The sequence below is a fragment of the Schistocerca cancellata genome, chromosome 3, assembly GCF_023864275.1.
Source record: "Schistocerca cancellata isolate TAMUIC-IGC-003103 chromosome 3, iqSchCanc2.1, whole genome shotgun sequence".
NCBI classification, from domain to species: Eukaryota; Metazoa; Arthropoda; class Insecta; order Orthoptera; family Acrididae; genus Schistocerca; species Schistocerca cancellata.
The window spans coordinates 804,565,953-804,589,838 of NC_064628.1; the positions used below are offsets into that span (position 1 = coordinate 804,565,953).

The 23,886-nt window shown below is 41.4% G+C and overlaps 1 protein-coding gene across 1 annotated transcript in view; it reads left to right on the plus strand.

Moving 5' to 3' along the window:
• The window catches only part of LOC126175865 (small ubiquitin-related modifier-like), a 48,003-nt gene extending 24,802 nt beyond the window's left edge, over positions 1-23,201 (plus strand). Inside the window, exon 4 of the mRNA XM_049922879.1 lies at positions 22,473-23,201. Within this exon, the coding sequence (XP_049778836.1) occupies positions 22,473-22,607 (135 nt within the window). The 3' untranslated portion in view covers positions 22,608-23,201. The remainder of the gene's footprint in view (positions 1-22,472) is intronic.
• The last annotated feature ends 685 nt before the right edge of the window (positions 23,202-23,886 follow it).

Sequence of the window (23,886 nt, forward strand, 5' to 3'; positions counted from 1 at the left end):
GTACGTTGACACACACACACACACACACACACACACACACACACACACACTCTTTCAAACTCTTCTTCAGGAAAGAGGGAAGGAGAGGGAAAGATGCAAGGATGTGGGTTTTAAGGGAGAGAGTAAGGAGTCATTCCAATCCCGGGAGCGCACACACACATCCATCCGCACATACACAGACACAAGCAGACATATCACACGTACTTACGGGCTTCCTACGCCAAGGTAGCTACCAAAGCATGGTGTCGCCTGGTATCTGCGCTCTCTGGCAACTGCTGAAACGAACCTATTTCTAACAGGTCGCGGGAAAATATTGCGAATAGTGGTTTGAAAAGCGTTAATTTCAAAGTAATATCCTTTTACGTAAGTTGGACTATGTTCAAGAATGTACCATGAATTAACTAAATCAGTGTGTTTGACTCTTTGATGACGAGCCTTTTAGAGGAATTTTGAACCCTGAATATCAGACATTTATGACGTTATTAAAAATTTTACTGGCGCATTTGTGTGATATGTCTTAAAGTGTAACACTCGCAAAAAAAGATCAACAGTATATGCGATAACTTAGCTTCTCTTGCAGCTTGCGACCAATATTATATGTGAAAGCTTTGCTCTTCTTGTAGCAACACTATGTATATTACTTTGAATTTTTAACTTTCCCTGTTTGTGTGTTCGTGCAACTTAACAAGTGATGTTGCTGATGGCTGACTACATCATATATTCTATGCTCTGAATATCCGCTGTCATTGGCTGGCGAGATCACGTGACGTGAGCTATGAACGGCTTACAAAAGCATATCGAAATCCCGATTTCAATTACTCGGAAAGTAACATGCGGTGTTTGGAATTCCAATGTATACTTTCGTATTATGAAAATACGCAGAATACATGCTGATGCATATCAAAGATATTTCCAAAACGTGTCTTTTTCGCTGATTTTCGTTTCCTAAAGTGCCGGGGACTTGTACACCCGTGTATAAAACCATAACCATTTGAAGAATTGAGAAGGGAAAATATACTGTCACCTGGGAGAAAGTGTGTTTTTAACTGAGGAATCCGGGATTTTTTCCTTGTCCACGTATACACCCTGTGATAACATAATTAGTAATGTATGTAAAGATACTCTTGAATGTGACATAATAGAATTAGGAATATCAGATCATGTAGGACTATGGCTTCGAATAGAAAATTTAAAAATCAACACTAAAGAAAGAAAAGTGACATACAGACTTCTAGGAGAATCCAATGTAATCAACATGATTAATGAGTTACAGGAAATTGGTATTATAAAATTAATAAGGCAACTGATAACTGCTTTACTATTTTCCTCACAGAAATTAAGCACATTGTAGAAAAGACCTGGTACACTCCAAAACTTAGGATACTGCTTCTAATTATGAAGGATAAGTCTAATAAAAGTGGTCAAGAAAAGGCAAATTACATAAATATGAGAACTTTGCAAATAAGAAATACGAGGCTACGTGCAATGCAAATGATCAATACATTTTGAATTCCAAAAATAAATGTAAAGCAGCCTGGAATGTCATAAAACAGGAAATTAATATCAATAAAGTAAACATCCCTATAGACTGTGATATTCAATGATTATTTTGTAAATATTGCCACTACCACTCCACTCAATAATTCTATCATAGATGCAGAAGCACTACTCATCCGTACAAAACAGACTAATGAGAAATTTACTTGGAGCCCCATCACCTTAAACATCATTTGCAAATCAATAAACTAAGCAATTACAAAACAGAAGACTATTATGGACCCAGTAATTTAATCATAGAACGTATAGCAAAGGAAATCAAACTGGCACTTCTCTCACTGTCAGAGTACTAGATGAAGGAATTTTTCCAGAATATCTTAAGCTCACAGTTACACTACCTATGTATAAAAGAGGTGATAAAAACCTCCCAAACAACTACAGACCCATATCAGTAGTACCAATCATATCCAAAATAATAGAAAATTGCATGCATATGCAGCTATGCAGCTATTTTGAAAGCAACAAACTATTAAATGAACAGCAATTTGGATTCAGGTCTCACCTATCAACTGTAAAAGCACTTGAAGCTTTGGTGAACAATGTATATGAAGCATATGAAAAGAGGCTGCATATATCTGGAACACTTATTGATTTGAGCAAAGCATTTGATTCAGTGTCTCATGACAATTAAAAAGTTAGAATACTGTGGTATTGAAGATATACCACTCAACTTATTCAAATCTTATTTAAGCCATAGGTTACAGCTTGTATATGCAAACTGGTAAAAACAAGCCGGTTTTATTAAAAGTTTCCTTAAAACTAATTACTTATGAAATCGGCACATTCAAAACCCTGAATAGCATACCTAAGTGAGAGAATTAAAGTTTCAATATTTGGGTGTACATACACACTTTATGGATACTTGAATGAAAATTAATAGGAACAGTTATTTGCAGGGGTGCAATGGTCTATATCATTTGATAAGCATTTGCCACCTTTGGCATGACAACCATTTGAACCTAAGCCTTCAGTGGATAACTTCATTCTGTTTTGTTTAGTGCTGAATTCTAATTTTTCTTGTCCACTGACATCTTCCTCCCACCTTAACTTCGGATTCTGTTTCCTTTAAGCACTGCATTGAATATTTTATTATTCCCTTACTAGATCTTGATGCATATAATGCCTATTTTATGCAAGTGGTCATCTCTGGTTAATTATATAGATTAGGCTATTATATAATTCATAATGTAATCTCAAGACTCAAATTCTTCCAGTGGCTTAAAAAATTAAGATCTTTCTTTCAAATATGCAAACTTCCTGTTCATTGCATTTCATTGATTTCCATGTTTCAGCACAGTCTGTTAGCTCTGCCCTCAGTAGAATTTAAAACATCATAACTTTAAGTTTCCCTGAACAGCAGCTTAGACTTGAGTTTCTTTAAACAAGGTTCATTAGGATAACCTTAGTTTGTTATATACTCAGTTTCCTATTCATTTATCTGTAGGTTCATATTTCTAGCAGCTCTTTAAAGAGGCTGCTCTTGTTTTTGAATTTACATTGTCATGCAGCCATGTACAGGAGGCTCCCCTTGTATTGATGTCCACATTTCCTATATTTTTCAAAGCAGTGAATCTCCCTTTTGTACTTTGGTTCTTGTGGCCACAGTACTTGATAAAATATTCCATATCTTAATGTGACTAAGGTGTTAGTTCTTGTGGCCACAGTACTTGATAAAATATTCCATATCTTAATGTGACTAAGGTGTTCTCAGAGAAATTTCCCCAAGGATGATAAATTTACTAGGAATATCGAAAACTTCTGTTACATACAGCACTCTGTCGTATTGTCAAAGGATTATCTGAAGTGTATCAAAGCATGTGCCTCTAAACTGGATTATTCCTGTGACAGTTTACATATCTGAATATTCTCTCCAGCAGAGCTTCTAAAGTGTCTTTGCCCATTCAAGAACTTAGCTTCCCCCATTACCAGTGGAATACTGCAAAAACATCTTCAGGTATGTCATTGGCAGTAGGAGTGAGAAGTTGGGTACAGTGGGTCAACAGAATAGTGAAATTTGTTAGCTATATCCTTGTGTTGTACATAACTATTTTTATGAAATTTCAGAATAGGAGGAAATGAATGGTAATAGTGCTAGTCTTAGAAATCGAAATGCATTTAATCTTGGAATTGTGATCTTACGAAATTTGCTTGAACTGAAAGCCACTATTCTAATTAGTCTTTGGAGATCTGGGGATTGTTGCAATTTTGGTATAGCTGAAGTACGTTATTGACATCCTAATACTAAAATTTATGTATGTTTTTTGTCCGTTGACTAATAGTGAAAATATGCCTTGTGGTACTGCGTGTACTGGGTGTTGAATTAATAATAAACTATTCTTAGCCACCTTCATTGACTGCTGTAGTGCTTAGAGGTTAGCTATAACCCATCAAGGTCTTCTCGTTGTCGTACAGCATTGTCAGTTTGACAATGTCAGATGTTAGTAAAAATAATGAAATAAATATTAAACATAATTATTTTAGTGTGGAACAGTATGCAGCATTTGCAATAGAAAATTATTGCCAGCTTCTACAAAAAGCAAAATAAAAACTAAAATTATGAGAAACTTTGACAAAAAATCTTTTCTTCGGTTGGTGGAAAAAAGGAACTGACATATCTTATAACAACATTGGTTACAATGACAAACTAGCAATAACGTCATGATTTCTGTGGCACGGCCATATTCCTCATGAGGAACATATTTCTGATCCTTGCTTAATATGTTAAATGTATATACTTGTGCCTTGTTCATAAAATCATTTTCAGCCTTAGTTAGCAACAAGATTTTCTGAGAGTCATTCCATGACCAATGGTGTAGTATAGACTCCTCACCTCTTTGTCAACCTAGCACATTCGTACTACAGTAGTGGTGACAATAACAGAATTTGTCAACAGTGCACTTGTCAGTTTCCATATCAATTTGTTACAAAGTGCACACATTTTAGAACAGCATGAAAAAACAAAAGTTTTAACTGTGGAAGAAAGAGCGAGTCATTCAGGGAGTAGAGAATAAAGCTAAAAAGTTACTTTCATTGTCAATTTGGCCTCATAAATTCCACAGTTCAGACAATGTGGAAGAACAAGGATAAAATTGTTGCTATGTTTGAACAAAATGGATCTAAAATTAAGTAGTTCCAAAAAGCTAAATGGGGGCAAGTGCTGCTCCAGTGGTTTAAGTGAAAGGGAAGCATAAGTGTAGCAATTAATGGGTCCTATCCTTATAGTGAAAGCAGAATAATTTTCTTAGAAATTAAAAGATGAAGAATTTGTGTGCAGCAGTGGCTGGATTGACAGATTCAAACAAAATCATGGCATTACTTTTCACGAAGTGAGCAGTGAAGGGAACAGTGTGAATACTGAAACAATCCAACAATAGCTCTCTACCATGTGGCCAAGTCAGAAAAGGAAGACAATTGTTGTTGACAATTGTCCAGCACATCCTGCACTTTCTGTTCTGCAAAATATTAAGCTTGTCCATGGACCAAGGGGTAATTAGGAGTCTTAAAAAGCCATGAAGTTGAGTAAAACTTTTTAACGCGGTTTTGTGAAGGCAAAGTTTTCTTGAAATACACAAGACTATTCTCCTCAGCCACATATTCTCGCTGCTGCAGTGTAACTTAATTACATGAAAAATTGATGCCCATTATCCTTCCAGAAGAAGGTCTGCTGGTCTCTGGGCCAGAATAATTTTTTTTTTTTCACAGAGATCACTGTATTTATCTAGCCATCGGGATACTCTGTTGTAGTATTGAAGTACAGTTCTACACACTAACATTTTCTCAAAAATTGTCAAGTTCTGTTATCTTAATTTGTATCCCATTCTTGGAGAATCAATGCACCTATCTAGAGATTCTGCCAATGTTACAAACCGTTTAATATGGAAAGCAGTCTATTTGGAAAAACAAGACTTTGTCATTTTATGAACTTCTGTAAAATTATATTTTTCCTCTTTTTCACTATTGACCAGAGTAGCAAAAAATCTTCAGTAAGTTAGATACAAAATGTCTTCATGCACACAGCTCGGAGTAACACTACACATGGGTCCTTGCACTTGCTCACAACCAAATGCTCATCACAGCACCATTCCACAGAAGACTGAAACCATGTGTGAACATTTGATATTGCATGGAAACGCACAGCTTTAGCTGGCACTGCCATGATGCACTGGTAAGGGAGCATGCAGCAAAGATCAGTCACGAGTGAGTCAGTGTTCAGTACGGGTGGGTGGCAGGGATCGGGTACGACTTTGAGGTATCAAATTTTGTGATTGCCTCTCCAGTAAGTTGAGGCCATTCATGATTGAAATATGGTAAATGAGGGTGCCAGGTTTTTCATTTAATAATATTGCAGAAAGCATTGCAGCAGGTAGTTTTCCTCAACTTGCACCAGCACATTAATACAGTTACAAATGGGTGCATTATTCCTACGTAAGTGGTTACTTTGCATAGGTTTTAGATGATGTAGGATTTGATAAATTGCTGTCCCTTGTTACGGCATTTCTTTGCTTTAACGATTTTGTGCATTGAAGTCACATTTACATTGACATTGCAGATAAACGGAAACATGAAATTGTCTGCTGTGAGCAAACCTAAGAATGCTCAGTTTTTTTTCCCCCCCCATTAGTATTGCAATCTCTCCAATTTTCTTATGGGGTATCCAAAGTGGTAAATAGTGCACAATTACTGAACTATGTAATTGAGTAATCCTAGATGGAAGAAAGGTTCTGTAGATCACTAGTGTTGAAAATAAGGGATCAGTCCATATCTGAACAAAATTTTTGATTTAACATTTAACAATATGTGTGCTCGCACATACCTACTAACGGATAGTGCAGGTACTAACTTTCGTCTGTGCCATTTTCAATTTTTAGATTTCAAAATGTGGAAAATTGTTAGCTGTTCAAAATTTTTATATCAGAATTAGTTGATTCAGGTGGCACTTTATTTTTGACCTATGTATAGGTAATTGAGAGATCAATCTTACCTTTAAAAAATTAAAGGTTTCTTTTCAAAAACCAGTTTACTTTTTTATTTGTTATTCTGAAGATAAAAGGTGGATTTGAAAAGAAAAGAAATTGTAAATATAGTATTTTGTATGTCCCAAGTCACATTATGTTCTCAGTATATGCCTGTATACACATTATTTAAAAAAAAATACTATTTATGTTGCAGTATATCTTTACATTGTATGAGATTTTCTCCAGGGTTAGGATTCTGTTCGTATAAAAACATGCTGTGGGGACTTGAAGTAAAAGTTCTAAACAACTACAGAGCTATGAAGTAAATGGAGATGAAGCTGATGATTTAAAATAATTATTCCACCCAATGCAGATGAAATGAAATGAAGGCATTGAAGAAAACACTGAAAAGACTGTACTGTAAAATATGTAGCAGGACGTCAGAACTAAAAGGGATGAAACTAATGTTACTGATTTGCTACATGGTGTGAAACTGGTGCACACCCACAGACCTCAATTGTGAGTGGTATACATGAGCAGTGAACATTTTTTCAGAATGTCTAGCAAGTAAGTGCCCTTGGTATTCAAGAAAATTTTATGAGGAAGTAGTGACTACTGTTACAGAACAAAGCCAAATCTGTTTGCCAGAAAAGTTTCATCTAATCAAAGTAGAATTAAAATTCTTTGTTAGTATACTACTGAATGAGCATCATAAGCTTCTCCATGAGTGTGTGCTGGGAATGTGTGCCCCTTTATTCTTCAGTTTTGTGAGGAAATGGGTTTCGGTAAGTAAATTCATTTCTGAATGAAAACTCCAAAATACAGAAGTGACAAGTTGTAAGAACAGGCTGTATATCGAAGAAGGAATTTTGTAAATTAGGTATATGTGATTCAGACCTGTCAATTGATGACATGATGTTAGTATGGCAGACGTTTAGGTACAGATATTCTGTGAGGGGAAAGCCTATCAAATTATGATACAAAAATTGGCGTAATATTTCCAGTTTTCTTTGATTTTTTTTTTTTTTTTCACCATACTGTGACTAGACAGCAAACTGGACCTTTAGCTGCAAGGGTAATAAACGAGCTAATCTGCAGTATTCCTGAAGTACCTGAATCACATGCTTTTCTTTGACATCGGTGTTGGCACATTCATTACATTGGGAAAGAGCAAAATAAAGCCACTTGCTTGATACAAAAAGCTAAAGAAAATTAAAAAGCTTATGTAACTACATGTTTGACAAAGATTATGAAGTTCTAATAGTGAAATGGATAGACCACAAACCAGTATGTGTAGCCACATATTAAACTAGTATTAGTTGTATGAGTGACGCTAAAAGATACTCATGGACAAAGAAAAACGAAATTGTGCAATGTGACATTTCATAAGCTAAAGAAGTGGTGATGGCAGCTGTTATTAACACAGTTCATTGACATCTGTGTGGTAAACCAAATTGCTAACCAAATGGGCTCTTCTTATTTTTGTATGTCTGAAGGAGAATAGTTATGAGATACCTTTCGAAGGAAATGGGATCAACACTAAAATGTAGAGGTCCACAAGGAAGCAAACTGATGGGAGATTAGGTGAGCACAGATGAGACTAGAGCCAGGAAACTATTTTATTGTGCCAAATAAAACAGAGATGTGCATATTGTAAGCAAAAATATAAACATGGTAGTTAACAATGTTGGTGTACATGACAACTTGTTTTTATGATAACTAGACAATATCACAATGTTTTTATTTTGTTTGTGATATAGTTTTGCATTGATGATGATATTGCATGTTTTGATATCAAGTTTTTCCAGTGTCACAAATTTCTATAGTAATACACTGATACTTTCAAAAACAACTATTCTTACTTTTCAGACATTAAATTAAATAAATTGGCTAATAATGGGTTGAGCAGTAAAATTTGGCCATTAGCAAACACTTCATTGTTTGCAGTGTACTACAATGAGGATAGCAGATTTCAAATATCTGATCATCTCAGTTCTGACTGCTTAAGTGTTTATTGCAGTGCTGACTGGGGGATGTGGGGGGGGGGGGGGGGGCTGTTCCAGGAGGAATGGTCAAGAGTCAGGAATATGACAGGAACAATCATTTGAAACAAAAAGTTGCACTGTGCTGTTTTATATAAAAGTACAATTACAATTCAATTTATGTAACACTGTATAAACAGATGTAAATTTGTCACTATATGGTACACTTGTTGTGCCCGTTAGTATTACTCTACAGTTTAATTGGTTCTTGTTTGCTTTTGCACATGAATGAGTTTTGCAGCACAAATATTTAGTATACACATAAGCACTTCGTTGTAACTTGTGACTTCAAAGATTCCTTATCTATTAATGGATTGCTAATACATATTTGTGAATTTATGAAAGTCATAATAGTATATGGAAGTACTACGTTACTTGTTTTTTTTTTTTTTTTTTTTTTTTTTTTTTTGTGTAAGTGCAGTTAACAGAAATTTAGCCTAACAATACTTTAACAGACCTAATAGTTTCTTCAACTGTGGTAACTTAATTTCTTTTAAAACTAGATATGTAGTGTGAACAATATTGCAGACTGGTACCAGTGTATTATCAGAAAATCTATTTGAATTACGACCATTAAAAAAGGTTTCATTTTTAATACCCATTCTCTTGTATCTATCAGGTCAATATCAGTAACAAAATCTAAAGTATCTCGTTAACTTTCTTCCAGTGAAAATTATTCTTTTGGTCTGCAAAATTCTTATCAAAGACGGCAATTAGTCTACATGCCTAGTAGACGATATAGCTATTTTATTATCTACACTAGCTATCTTTTATTTTTGTCTGTTATGACAATGGTGATAGTGATATCCTTTGCTATTTCTTTGCCAAATACAATTACTTTCATAACATCCATAATGTTCAAAATACGGTAAAACCTCTTTGTAACAAATCTGTGGTACCCATATATTTTTTTCTCAAGTCGGAGGGTTCCCTTAAATTTGAGTCCCCCTGCGGGTCCGGGGTAAGAATAGGCCCGAGGTATTCCTGCCTGTCGTACGAGGCGACTAAAAGGAGTTTCAACCGTTTCGGCCTTCCATGTGATGGTCCCCCTTGGGGTTTGACCTCCATTTTTCAAAATTCTACAGAAGTACGAGCCTTTCGGGGAAGGACACCTTACGTGGTGTACCACTGGTCCTAAGTGCACTAAGACCTTGGCACTCAGCATTCCACCGGCGTTGTAACCATACCCACTATTCCTCAAATTGGGCCTAAACGCCTGATGGGTTGTCCAAGTTACGCCCATAGTGCATCTCCATCTGCACCAGCGATCATGATGGACTTTCCATGGCACCAGAAATCCAGCACGGTAGCCAGCCCGTTGTGGTGGGGTCGTCATGTACCCTCTAGGTTGTAGCCCCCTGACAACACAGGGATTGTACTGCCGATACCTGAGCTGCAGCCTCCCCACGTCGGCCAAGGAGTAGATGCCCGTCTCCTTGGGCATCAGGACTCCCGGCAATGGTCATCCTGTCAGGTGGCCCTTTCTGCGGCTGGGTGGCGCCCGTGGGGAGAGCCCCTGGTCGGAGTGGGTGGTATCGGGGCGGACGTTTCGCAGATGAAACGTCACCACATATCAGGTCGCTCTGCGGCCGAGTCTTTCAAAAGAAAAGGTACCGTTTCTAGTTCTGGTTCTCCTGCCCTTTCCCCCTTGGCCACTCCATGGGAGGAGGGACAGGCCCGCCGGCTTGGGGCGAAGTACTTCCCCCGCTATTTGGTCTGTTCTCGAACCGATGGGGGATATTCGCCACCTCCAAGCCCATGTTCTTTGTTCAGCACATTGAGGACATCTTCGGGGAAATCGAGGCTCTCGGCAAGATGCGTTCAGGGTCCGTTCTTATCAAGACCACCTCCGCCACGCAGTCGGCGGCGCTCCAGGCGTGTGACCGCCTATGGGACATCCCAGTCTCCATTGTCCCACATCTGGCACTAAATAGGACGCAGGGGGTTATTTTTCATCGTGACCTGCTACAATCTGATGAGGAGCTCAGGGCCAACCTGGAGCGCCGAGGCGTGCATTTCGTCCGGCGAGTCCAGCGCGGCCCCAAAGACCGTCGCATCGACACCGGGGCTTTTATCCTCGCCTTCGAGGGTGACGTTCTCCCGGAGAAGGTAAAGGTGATGTGCTACCGGTGTGACGTGCGACCCTACGTCCCGCCTCCTATGCGCTGTTTTAGGTGTTTGCGCTATGGGCACATGTCGTCACGGTGTGAGGCTGAGCCCCTTTGTGGCGATTGTGGACGTCCTCTTCTTGAGGAACATACATGCACCCCACCACCTCGGTGCGTTAATTGTCCTGGCGTCCACTCGCCTAGATCCTCAGACTGCCCCGCATATCAGAAGGAGAAGAAGATACAACAAATCAAAACTTTGGATCGGCTCTCTTATTCTGAGGCCAGGAAGAAGTATGGCCGCCTCCATCCCGTGCCATTGACCACTTCGTTTGCCTCAGTTGTGTCCACTCCTTCTGAGGTATCCTCGCCCCTATCCTGTCCCCCCTCCGCCTCCTCCGCCCATCAGGGGGCTCTGCCTCCGCCTCCCAAATCCCTCCCTTCCAAATCCTCCTCCCCCGTGGCCCCCACCCCCTCTGCCCCAGGGGCCACCCTTCCTCCTCCTTCTCCCCCCACGCCACCTGATAAGCGATACTCTTCAGGCGTCCATCGGGGAAATGTTCCGGACCCCAGCTTCCGAGGTCCGGCGTTCCAAAACGGACCCCACGCGTGAGGACCTTCTTCGGGTCCAGCCCACCATCCCTGTGCCTCCTCGGCCTTCCAAGAAGGCCTCCAAGAAGAAGTCTCTATCCCCCTCTCCACCCCGGCACGTTTCGTCTGACGCTCCATCCGTGAGTCGCTGCTCCCGGCCGTCCTCAGTTTCGCCGGGACGCTCTGCTGCCAGGCGCTCAGCTGGCCTTTTGTCGGCAAATTATGCTGCCCCTCGTACACAACCAGGGACAGCGGACGCAGCTGGCGACGAGTCGATGGAACCGGATCCGCCTCCCGTCGGTTGTAGCGTTGTTCCCTCGACACCTGGCCCTCCGCGGCCGTCGAGGTGACCAGCTCTTCCCCCGTCTCGTTCCTTCGACTTTTTGACTAGCGATGGCGTTGTTTCATTGGAACATAAGAGGTATTCGATCTAATCGGGAGGAATTACAACTGCTCCTCCGCCTGCACTGTCCGCTCGTCCTTGGACTCCAGGAAACCAAGTTGCGCCCGACTGACCGTATTGCCTTTACCCACTAGACCTCGGAGCGGTATGACCTCACCCCTGTGGACGGTATCCCAGCTCATGGTGGGGTCATGTTGCTCGTTCGGGACGATGTCTATTACCATCCCATCCCATTGACTACCCCACTCCAAGCAATAGCTGTCCGCATTACTCTTTCTGCTTTTACTTTTTCAGTTTGTACCATCTACACTCCACCGTCGTCTGCTGTTAGTCGGGCTGACATGATGCACCTGATCGTTCAGCTTCCCCCGCCGTTTTTATTGTTTGGCGACTTCAATGCCCATCATCCCCTTTGGGGCTCTCCTGCATCCTGTCAAAGAGGCTCACTCTTGGCAGATGTCTTCAACCATCTCAATCTTGTCTGCCTCAATACCGGCGCCCCGACTTGCCTCTCGGACTCTACTCATACCTACTCCCACTTGGACCTCTCGATCTGTTCTACCACTCTTGCCCGTCGGTTCGAGTGGTATGTCCTTTCTGACACCTATTCGAGCGACCACTTCCCCTGTGTCGTTCGTCTCCTGCACCACACCCCATCCCCACGTCCTTCGAGCTGGAACATACTGAAAGCTGACTGGGGACTTTACTCATCCCTGGCGACCTTTCTGGACCACGATTTTCCCAGTTGTGACAGTCAGGTCGAATACCTCACGGCTGTTATCATCAATGCTGCCGAACGTTCCATTCCTCGTACTACTTCTTCTTCACGTCGCGTTTCTGTCCCCTGGTGGAACGAGGCTTGTAGGGACGCTATCCGTGCTCGACGACATGCTTTACGCACCTTTCGCCGCCATCCTACGTTGGCGAATTGTATTGAATACAAACGACTCCGAGCGCAATGCCGTAGAGTCATCAAAGACAGCAAAAAAGCTTGTTGGGCCTCTTTCACCAGCTCCTTTAACAGTTTTACTCCCTGTTCCGTCCTTTGGGGTAGCCTGCGCCGGCTGTCGGGCATTAAGGCCCACTCCTCGGTACCTGGCCTGACCTCAGGTAATGCGGTCCTTGTTGATCCTGTGGCTGTCTCCAACGCCTTTGGCCGCTTTTTTGCGGAGGTTTCAAGCTCCGCCCATTACCAGCCTGCCTTCCTTCCCAGGAAAGAGGCAGAAGAGGCTCGGCGACCTTCCTTCCACTCGCTGAATCTGGAAACCTATAATGCCCCCTTTACTATGCAGGAACTCGAACGTGCGCTTGCACTGTCCCGGTCCTCTGCTCCGGGGCCAGATGCCATTCACGTTCAGATGCTGGTACACCTTTCTCCGGCGGACAAAAGCTTCCTTCTTCGTACCTACAATCGCGTCTGGACCGAAGGTCAAGTCCCCATGCGTTGGCGTGACGCCGTTGTTGTTCCTATACCCAAACCTGGGAAGGATAGACACCTTCCTTCTAGTTACCGCCCCATTTCTCTTACAAGCTGTGTCTGTAAGGTGATGGAGCGCATGGTTAATGCTCGATTAGTCTGGATTCTTGAATCTCGACGGCTACTTACTAATGTCCAATGCGGCTTTCGTCGCCGCCGCTCCGCTGTTGACCACCTTGTGACCTTGTCTACATTCATCATGCACAACTTTTTGCGCAGGCGCCAAACGGTAGCCGTGTTCTTCGACTTGGAGAAGGCTTATGATACCTGTTGGAGAGGAGGTATCCTTCGCACTATGCACAGGTGGGGCCTACGCGGTCGCCTGCCCCTTTTTATTGATTCCTTTTTAACGGATCGAAAGTTTAGGGTACGTGTGGGTTCCGTCTTGTCCGACGTCTTCCTCCAGGAGAACGGAGTGCCTCAGGGCTCCGTCTTGAGCGTAGCCCTTTTTGCCATCGCGATCAATCCAATTATGGATTGCATTCCACCTAATGTCTCGGGCTCTCTCTTTGTTGATGACTTCGCGATCTACTGCAGTGCCCAGAGAACATGCCTCCTGGAGCGCTGCCTTCAGCGTTGTCTAGACAGCCTCTACTCATGGAGCGTGGCAAATGGCTTCCGGTTCTCTGAAGAAAAGACGGTTTGTATCAACTTTTGGCGATATAAAGCGTTCCTTCCGCCATCCTTACATCTCGGTCCCGTTGTTCTCCCATTCGTGGACACAACTAAGTTTCTAGGGCTCACGTTGGACAGGAAACTGTGTTGGTCTCCACATGTCTCTTATTTGGCGGCCCGTTGTACACGTTCCCTTAATGTCCTCAGAGTTCTTAGTGGTTCATCTTGGGGAGCGGATCGCACTGTCCTGCTTCGCTTGTATCGGTCCATAGTCCGATCGAAGCTGGATTATGGGAGCTTCGTCTACTCGTCCGCTCGGCCGTCCCTCTTATGCCGGCTCAACTCCATCCACCATCGGGGGATACGTCTTGCGACCGGAGTCTTCTACACTAGTCCTGTCGAGAGTCTTTATGCCGAAGCTGCCGAGTTACCGTTGACCTACCGGCGCGACGTACTGCTGTGTCGGTATGCCTGCCGGCTGTCGTCTATGCCCGACCACCCCTCTTAAAAGTCCTTCTTCGCCGATTCTCTCAACCGTCAGTACGGGTTGTATGTGTCTGCCCTGCTGCCCCCCGGAGTCCGCTTCAGTCGCCTGCTTCGACAATTGGGTTTTGTCCTCCCTAGCACCTTCAGAGAGGGTGAGAGCCCGACACCAACTTGGCTCCAGGCTCCGGTTCATATTTATCTCGACCTCAGCTCACTCCCGAAGGAGGGTACTCCGGCTGCAGTGTATTGCTCACGGTTTGTCGAACTTCGTGCTCGACTTGCCGGTCACGCCTTTATTTACACAGATGGCTCCAAAACTGACGATGGTGTAGGCTGTGCCTTTGTCGTCGGGGACACCACCTTTAAATACCGGCTCCTCGACCAATGTTCCAGCTTTACGGCCGAGCTTTTTGCTCTCCATCAGGCCGTTCAGTATGCCCGCCGCCACCGCCATTCATCATATGTACTCTGCTCTGACTCACTCAGTGCTCTTCAGAGCCTTGGAGCTCCCTATCCGGTCCATCCCTTGATTCAATGGATACAACAGTCCCTCCATTCTTTCGCTGATAATGGTGGTTCTGTCAGCTTTCTGTGGGTTCCCGGACATGTAGGAGTGCCTGGGAATGAGGCTGCGGATGCTGCAGCCAAGGCTGCAGTCCTCCTGCCTCGGCCAGCCTCCCATTGTGTCCCGTCATCTGACGTTCGTGGGGTTGTATGTAAGAGGCTTGTGTCGTTGTGGTGGGATGTTTGGTCATCCCTCCAATGCAACAAGCTCCGGGCAGTAAAACCGCTCCCAACTGCTTGGACAACATCCTCCCGACCATCTCGGCGCGAGGAGGTCCTTCTGACCAGGTTGCGGATTGGGCATTGCCGGTTTAGCCACCGCTACCTGCACTCCGGTGACCCAGCCCCGCAGTGCCCTTGTGGTCAGGCATTAACAGTGCGCCATGTTTTATTGTCGTGTCCCTGTTTTAGTCAATTTCGTGTTTTCCTATCCCTGCCATCTACTTTATCGGATGTTTTAGCTGATGACGCTCGAGCAGCTGCTCGTATTCTGCGTTTTATGACTTTAACTGGCTTGTCCAAAGGCATTTAATCTTTTTACTTATTTTATCTGCATCTTTGTCAGGTCCTTCTGGTGTCCCCTCCATCCCCTTGAGTTTTACCAGATTCCATGTGCTCTAACAACAGTGACTGGGTGCTAATGACCTCAGCAGTTGAGCGCCCTTAAACCAAACCAAAAGAAAAACTTAAATTTGAGGGCTTTGCCAGACTACATGGGGAGTGTTACCCAGAATCAAACTAAAACAGGTTTAGGTCATATAAGTGCTGTTTAATTACAAATATTATATGTACAAATTTAAATGCCATAAACATAAATTGTTAAACTTTTCACAGAACATATCCTTTATTTTTCTTAAAAATGTGGTCTTGTTTATCCTCTCAAACATTCTAGTGAGAGCAGTTGTCACTCAGCTTTTTGATAAGTTAGAACTAATTCATCTACATTAAAAGAGAAAAAGAAATTCATAGTGTTAACTCTGTGCACAGCAGCAGTGGAACTTGATGCAATGCCCTTCTTTTTTCTTTTTTTTTTTCCATTGTTCCGTGTTCCTTTACAAGTATTTAACTTGCATCATTCAGGTTTGGAAGTCAGGGCAGGGCATTTATCATCACAGAAATGCCCTGGAATCTTACATTTTCAGAAGTATTGGTTTTGCTAGCCCATCCTACTTCTAGAACAATGTTGTCTTCAACTGCATCTAATATACCATAGCTGTCCTTTGTGAAATGATTTAACAGTGTCTGTTGTTACAAAATTCCAGGCACCAGTAAACATATGCACAGCCTGTACAGGGCTTCGTATCGCTTCCTTCCTCGCAAAGAATGACATTTGACTTCTGAACAACTGCTATTCTGTATTTGGTAAAATGTACATTCCTCAGAAATTGTGTGTGGTATGTATGGGGCATAGGTCAATAAGCAAAGTTCCTTCCTGCTGTACCCATTTACCCATTGTGGCATCTAAATGCCTAAATGTTGTACAGATTTGACATCTCCAGGGTTTGCTGTTGTACTCATATGTCTAAAGTAGTGATTTTATGTTTTGGGAATTAATAGTTGAGGCAAGGTTTCCTTCCATCACTATTTACACACAATAGCCTTGCTACCCTTCTTTACTTTTATCTTCAGCCTTTTTCTTTTTTAATTTATGATTTTACAGGATGTAAATTATAACACCAGTTTCATTAGTGTTGAAAATGTATCTAGACTTACGTCAATCATGGTACAATAGAGACTCGATAGTTAGAGTTTTCAATAATCCGAGCCTCTTTTCTAAAAAGGTTGCAACGATCTACTTTCTTTTTCTACTGACATGATAAATAATTAAAACATCTTTGCAAAAGATATAGGGAGAGTACAGCTCAGTGACAAAGCAGACAGTAATGCAATCAACACCGATGATTAGCTGCCCTGTTGCGTGAACATCTGTTGTCAGTATAGCACGAAATACCCAGACTGCTGCCGGCTGCTACTGATCAAAACTGGGGTAGTTTCCATTGCTGTAGTTCCCAGTACCTGTACTGTATAGTGTTGTGTGTCGTTTTGTTTGTTGACTGTGTGTTCCATTGTACACCTTCCAAAGATGAGTGCTGTAACAAAAAAGAGGAAATTTGTGCCTTTGCATCTAAAATTAGCAGCACTGAGACGACTTGACAAAGGAGAAACAATAAAAAAACCTTGCTGTTAATATGGTGTCGGTGAAGTGACTGTTGGTGACTGTTTCTTCGCCAGACTTAAATTGGAACAGTTTTCTTCAGATATGATCACTCGAATCGCAGTAGTATAAAGAAGTCAGATATCAAAAAGTGAGGCTTCGTTCATGTGGTTTACCCAACAGACAAAAGGGTGCTCTGATTTCTGGCCTAATCTTGCAAGAAAAAGCTTTGTTTTTCAGAAACCAGCTGCAGGAAGGAGATAACAATTTCGCCGCTGGTGTGGGCTGGCTCGACAAGTGGAAGAAGAGGGGTATAGAGTGCATCAACTAGACGTATGTGGAGAAAAACTCTCTGGTGACGCTAGGGCCGTTTCAAAATTTATCGTAGAGTTTAAAAGAATTATAACTGACGAAAATTTGTCTAATGAACAAATATATAACTGTGACAAAACTGGGCTAAATTTTAAAATGTTGCCAGTGAAAACACTTGCTTATTGTGAAGAAAAAAGTGCTCCTGGGCACAAAAAAAGCAAAGAGTGGCTCACAGTTATGGCAGCTTCAAATGCATCTGGAAACAACAAACTAAAACTAGTTGTGTTTGGGAAGTCTGCCAAGACAAGAGCATTCAAGAATATATCCATCTCGGCTCTTCCGGTTGTCTATACATCAGAATAATGCCTGGATGAATCAGGAAATCTTAAAGAACTGGTTTTTAACTCATTTGAACCTGACTGCAAGAATTTTTTAAAAGAAAGGACTGCCATGCAAAAGCAATTTTGCTCATGGATAATGCGTCCTCACTTCAAAGCGCAGGAGAACTGCAGTGCATCGGTATCTGCACCTTGTTTTTCCCACCAAACGTTGTCTCGTGCTGCCCATGGATCAGGGCGTTCTGGAATGTCTAAAAGTATCGACGGCGACTGATAAACTCGATCCTGCATTCCGAAGACAACGAAAGTATTGTATGAGCTTTCAAGAAAGTGACTTTCAAAGACGTCGTGTACTGGATTAAAGAATCTTGAAGCGAAATAGTCAAACACAATTTCTAAGTCATGAAGGAAAATTCTACAGGAAAGTGTGCCAGACACAGAAACTGAAGATTTAACAGATGAAGATGATCAACCATTGTGTAATTTAATCAGAAGATTTCCAAGGTGTGAAGAGGTGGAAGTAGCGAGTGGTTAAATTCAGACAAACTGTTGGAAGTGCTAGACTCTTCTGTAATTGACATGGTTAACATTCCATTGCAGTGTGTGACGAGGCAGAGGCTGCACTGATGAGTCACAACGATGGCTACGTTGTTCTCTAGGCTGCCATATGCTATGTGGAACAACATCCTGAGGCGACACCAACTGACCTACTGCTCCTGAGATGGTGGCGTGACATTACCACGAGGAAACGTTGCAGCTTCGCCAAACAACACTTCACTATTACTTGTCTAAATAATTGTTATTCTGCCAATGAAAATGTATGTGTAAATACTTTTATTTTTAATAAAGTTCATATTTTGACCTTTATTACTTACAATATCATAATATTTCTTTTTCCCATTTAAATTTCGATAGTTCAAGGTGGTTCTGAAATTGATAACTTTGACAATTTAGTACACTACCTACTGCGCTTCATAGTCGGTGGCTGTGACATGTCAAATAACCATAGCCTCGTGGAAATTCCCTTTCAAGTGGTATCACAACAAGGGATCTACTTAAATGTCAACCATTGAGTACCATTCACTGCATTATACGACCTGTGTGAAATGAAAGGCAGAAGCACTCACTTGAATGTGTTAAGAATAATGTAAAAATGTATTTCAGTGTGAAAGATTTTTAAACCATGAAATAGGGCTTAAAAAAGTGTGGAGAAGTATTATCATTATGGGAGCTGTGCCCGGACCGATGAAAAGATTTCTTGAAAATTGGGTTTGTTAATTTGCTGCTTTAATTTTTTAAGACCATTAATCCAGTAAACACTTCAGTGTGCTTGATAATTGGCAAATTTGATGAAATGCAATCATTTCACCATCATGTGACATTTGCATGCAATGGGGAAGGTTTTTAGCAACAGGGTCCTTTTGCAATAGTTAATATTTCTAATCTGTGTGTGCTGTATGTTGAAGATAAAAGAAGGGAGAGGATGAATCCCAGTGCCAACACATCGTCTACTCTTGACAGATAACACCAACTGGGCTGCCAAGCTTAATGTCCCCATTTCATGGACAGATCACAATAGTGTCACATTCCCTCACATCATGACACTGTGGGGAGGCTTGGTACTTAAACCAGGACATCAGCATAATGTCTGATCAGGAATTTACTCCACCACCTCTGCACTCCTTGATGGCTAAATACTGGCAGTGAAAAAATTTTCTGCCTCTGACTAGAACCGGCTTACCCTGGGTCAAACATCACTGCACAAGCATGCATTTGTGACCTCTGCCACTGAGGTGGGTAATAGGGAAGGCTATAGGTATTGCGTGCACTAAGCCAAAATTGCAAAAATCAGTGGGTAGCCGTACATGCATCTCCGCTTGCTAGGGGTAGCCATACATGCATCTCTGCTTGCTAGTCGTCAGTTGGCTCATGAAAAAGACCAACCTGTATTGTCACTGGTGACGAAAAACAGTATTACGGCAGTCTGGCATATGGTTTGACATCGCCATCAACATTACCGATACTGTATCCGGTACACCAATGCAAGGCTTGAACTTGACAAGAGTCTTTTGAACTAGCACTGTAAACAGCTTACTCGTGGAGGATGGAGTCCTTCCATTGCAGATCACACCAGCAGCAGCTTGTCAGTTATGCTGCACGCATTCACAGCTCCCCTAAGCATCCAAACTTCAAACTTGTCTCTTCTTTTGAAACAAAGAAATCCATCTTCTACAACAGTGGCCCAGACCAGGTATTATGTTCATAGTTTGCATCTGGTCCCTCCTCCCTGAACTCCAGTTGTTTCCTCTACCATCCCTCCTCTGGGCCCACTCATGGACACTTCCATGGTGCCTCCCTCGGCCACAAATTTGTCTTGATGTATGACAAGGTACAGAAGACTCGGTTCAGCTGTAGGCCATCTTGTGCCAAATTTTTGTATTTTATTTTATTTTTAAATCCTTAGCCCACCCCAGGGGTTCAGAAGTCGTCTATACTGATGGCTGTTAGGTCGCTGGTCATGTAGGCTTTGCTTATACTCTTGTGGACCATACTGAACTAAGTTGTTTGCCAGATGGCTGGAGTGTTCACTGCGGAGTTAGTAGCCATCTCGTGTTTTGAGCATATCCGCACCTGCAGTGGTGAGTTCTTTCTCATCTGCAGTGACTCCTTGAGCAGTCTGCAAGCTGTTAACCAATGTTACCCTCACCATCCCTTCATCATGACTGTCCAGAATTCCTTATATCCTTTGAACAGTGTAGATGCTCAGTGACCTTTGTCTGGATGCAGGGCCACATTGGGATCCCAGGGAATGAACTTGGTGATAGCTTAGCCAAACTGGCTATCAGTAAGCAGACTTTTGGGATCGGTATTATGGAAACAGACACCCAGTTGGTATTACGCTATCAAGTTTTAGGGATCTGGAACACGGAATGGCTCATCCCGACTTCAACAAACTAACTACAGGTGATAAGAGATTCAGAATCTGTGGAGGTCCTCTATGCAGACCTGTCACAAGGACTCTATCCTCTTTGCCAGCTCTGCAGTAGCCACACTTAGCCGACTCGTGGTCATCTCCATTGCAAGAACCCACCCCACTGTTGTGGTTCCTGTTAGCCACCCTCATGCGGATTGTTAGTGACTTAATGCCTTAGTGGCTGACTTTGGTCATTATCCCACCATGAAAAAACCCTCTTTGAGGGAGGGCCATTTAACCCGATCAGTGATCCACCCTGGCCCTCACCCCACCTGCTCTTTTACTGTTCATTGCCCACTCTTGTGTGGTCCATTTGACTTCATCTGATGTGTATCTGTTCTTCTCTTGCCTTGTGTGTGGTTGGTAATATTTCCTAAGCACTTGAGTTTGGTACCTCTGGTCCACTCATTGCATTCTTTCGAAGCCTTCTGGCTGCTCCCTAGATGGAGCACCTTGCCTGTTTTCTTCCTATATTGCCTTTTCTCCCATCCTTTTTTCCCCATCCTTATCTAGATTTTGTTTATCTTTGGTAGATGTTGGAGTTTTCTTCCCCTGGGTTTTTTGCAGTGGGCCATCTCTTACTACATACAATCGTGCACACCTGTCTGTTAGTGTAAAAAGGGACTGATAAGCTATTAGTTTGGTCTCTCTAATCATCCAACTAACCACAAGACTGGTTGCCATGTTACAAAATGGCCCCTTTTTTTCCACAGCCAGTTGTTCAAAAATAGACACCAGTCACAACTGTAAGATTTTGCTCAAGAAACCATTGTGGCATGCATTTTGAAGTATTTACAACATAGGAATACTAGCAGAATAAAGATGCCCCAATTCAGTAACTCACCTTCCAGGGGAACCATTCTACACATCATTCCAGTGTCTGAATTTCGCTATGTAATTAAACCATAATCTTTGAATTTTAAAAATATGTAGTCATTTCTAAACATATTTACTCAGATGATTAGTCTCACTAAAACTAGATTAATACATTAACCATTGTCATCAAAATTTGGTAGTAGATAGCTTACATTTTTGAAAATACTGTTATAAGTAGCCAGCTGTTTCTTTTTTATCCGTATGTAAAACCTAAAAATCTGAAACCTAACTGCTTGTCTCTTCAGAAAGATTAAGCTCAGGAAGATTGATTATTGATAATGACTGACAGAAGTTCTATAAAAAGTAATTGAAAAGTGTCCTACAGGTAAGACTTGATGTATCATTAACAAAGATTGTGTTGATCAGCTTTATTTGTCCGTTGGAACAACTGCTGCGAACACATACAGTGAAGATAGGTATTGTTTGTTAGTCATTCTGAAGTAGATAGTTCTGTTTCAGGTGACCTTTATTATGTAAAAAAAACTTTAATGGTTTACACTATGGAATTGATCAACATGTAATTGTTTCTAGTATGGATAACACCTCAGCTTCATTTTTAAAGTACTGATCTCATTGGTACTATTTTGTTAAGTAATATAATATTCTGAAACTTGGGAACCTATTCTCTATCTTTGAATTGGACACACATGAAAAACATTTTTAGATATTTTCTGAATAGTATTTGGTTTCCAGTAAAACCAAGCAGTGTGCAAACATTGTTATGTATCAATGCCCAACCCAAAACCTTTATACTGACATTGTTTTGTTTCATAGCACTCTGTGAAAAATGAGCAATTTTATTGTTTAAAAACAAATTCTGTATGCATTGAAAGTGCAAGAATTTTTCTGCTTTGTGAATTAAGTGGATAAAAAACTAAATCTGATGCTATGAATTCCAGACCTTTGTGTTAATTGATAAGGTAGCCGCTAAGGTACAATTATCCCCCTAAAGGTGATTTTTTTTTTATTTAATGTAGAATTAGTGCTTAGCTGATTCCTCGCATATTTTATTTTTTCAGGGGGTTCCTGTTACATCACTAAGGTTTCTTTTTGATGGTCGGAGGATAAATGATGATGAAACTCCGAAACAGTTGGAGATGGAGAATGATGATGTGATCGAGGTTTACCAGGAACAGACAGGTGGAATGTTTTGAACTGTGCTATTCAACTTAAATGTTGAAGCCTTTTTATAAAGTAAAACAAGCAATGGGGAAATGGACACTGAAGGCTTTCTCCCATTTGCACTCTTCCATCAATGAAGCAGCACATTCCTTGTAGTGAAATTTTTGTTTTTCATCAGTTTAGCTTTACAAAATTACTTATTTTCTGTGGAGCATGGCAGAAAACAAATTACGTAAGAAAAGCATCTCTTGCACAGAGGTTTTGCCTCTGACAATCCAATTTAGTGTACATTGAGAAATGACAAGGGAAGAACCTTAGTTTCAGATTAATTCACCTCATGGTTTGAAGTGCTGCGTGTTAAGAAATGTGAATTGTGGACTTTTTAAAGCTTTGTAAAGATGCTGCAGGAGACTTAATATGTAATATTGTGTGTTCCGTTATGTATACATTAAGTTTTCTGTATTTGAAGTATGTATTTAATACTCTTGATGTTTTAATGTAAGGTGTCAACTTTCTCAACAGTTTTGTTTATGAAGTGACTGGAAACTATTCTCAAGAAGTGATAATATGTATGATTGTAAAAGAACATAGAATCTTAATCTAAATAATAAAACCGTTTAAAATTTTTTGTAGTTACAGTTTTAATCCAAATCCAGGTACATGAAAGTGGGCAGCAGAATTAACTATTAAACTCTATTAGTGATTTGATGCTGTTAAAATGAATGTCATCAAGAATATCAGCTGATTGTTTTAACAAGGCTAACTTAAATAGCTGCTGTTGCAGAAGAAAAGGTATTAGATCAGGAAAGAATACGATGGGTATGCTTCCAATTGCTTCACATCTATTAGGTCAGTAAATCATTAGCCATTTAAGGGAGGATGCTTAGCCAAAGAAATTAAGTACTAGTCCCTTATATGGAAGTATTAGTTAGCACTTGGTCAATGTCTTACACAGCCAGTGCACTGGCTATTTGTGAGAAGTTTGCATAGTGTAATTTGAAGTAGGTGCATCCCTTTGTATGCATGTGTGTTTACATTTTAAGTGTGTCATTTGTGGTGTACATTGAGCTAGCATTTGAATGCTAAATTTCTGTTTTGAGAAATTACAGTAGGATAAGTTTTGCATTGTTGATGATTCTCTTGTTACATACGGAAGAGATCAAGAGTGCAAAGCTTTGCTTTCTTGTGTTGAGGACTGTGTAGTGCCAAAGAACACTATTTTGAAAGAATTATGCCTAACAGTAGGATCTGGCAGAAATGTTTGTGGAACAGTTACAGTGAATGGGGAGAGGGGAGGGAGACTAGTGCAGA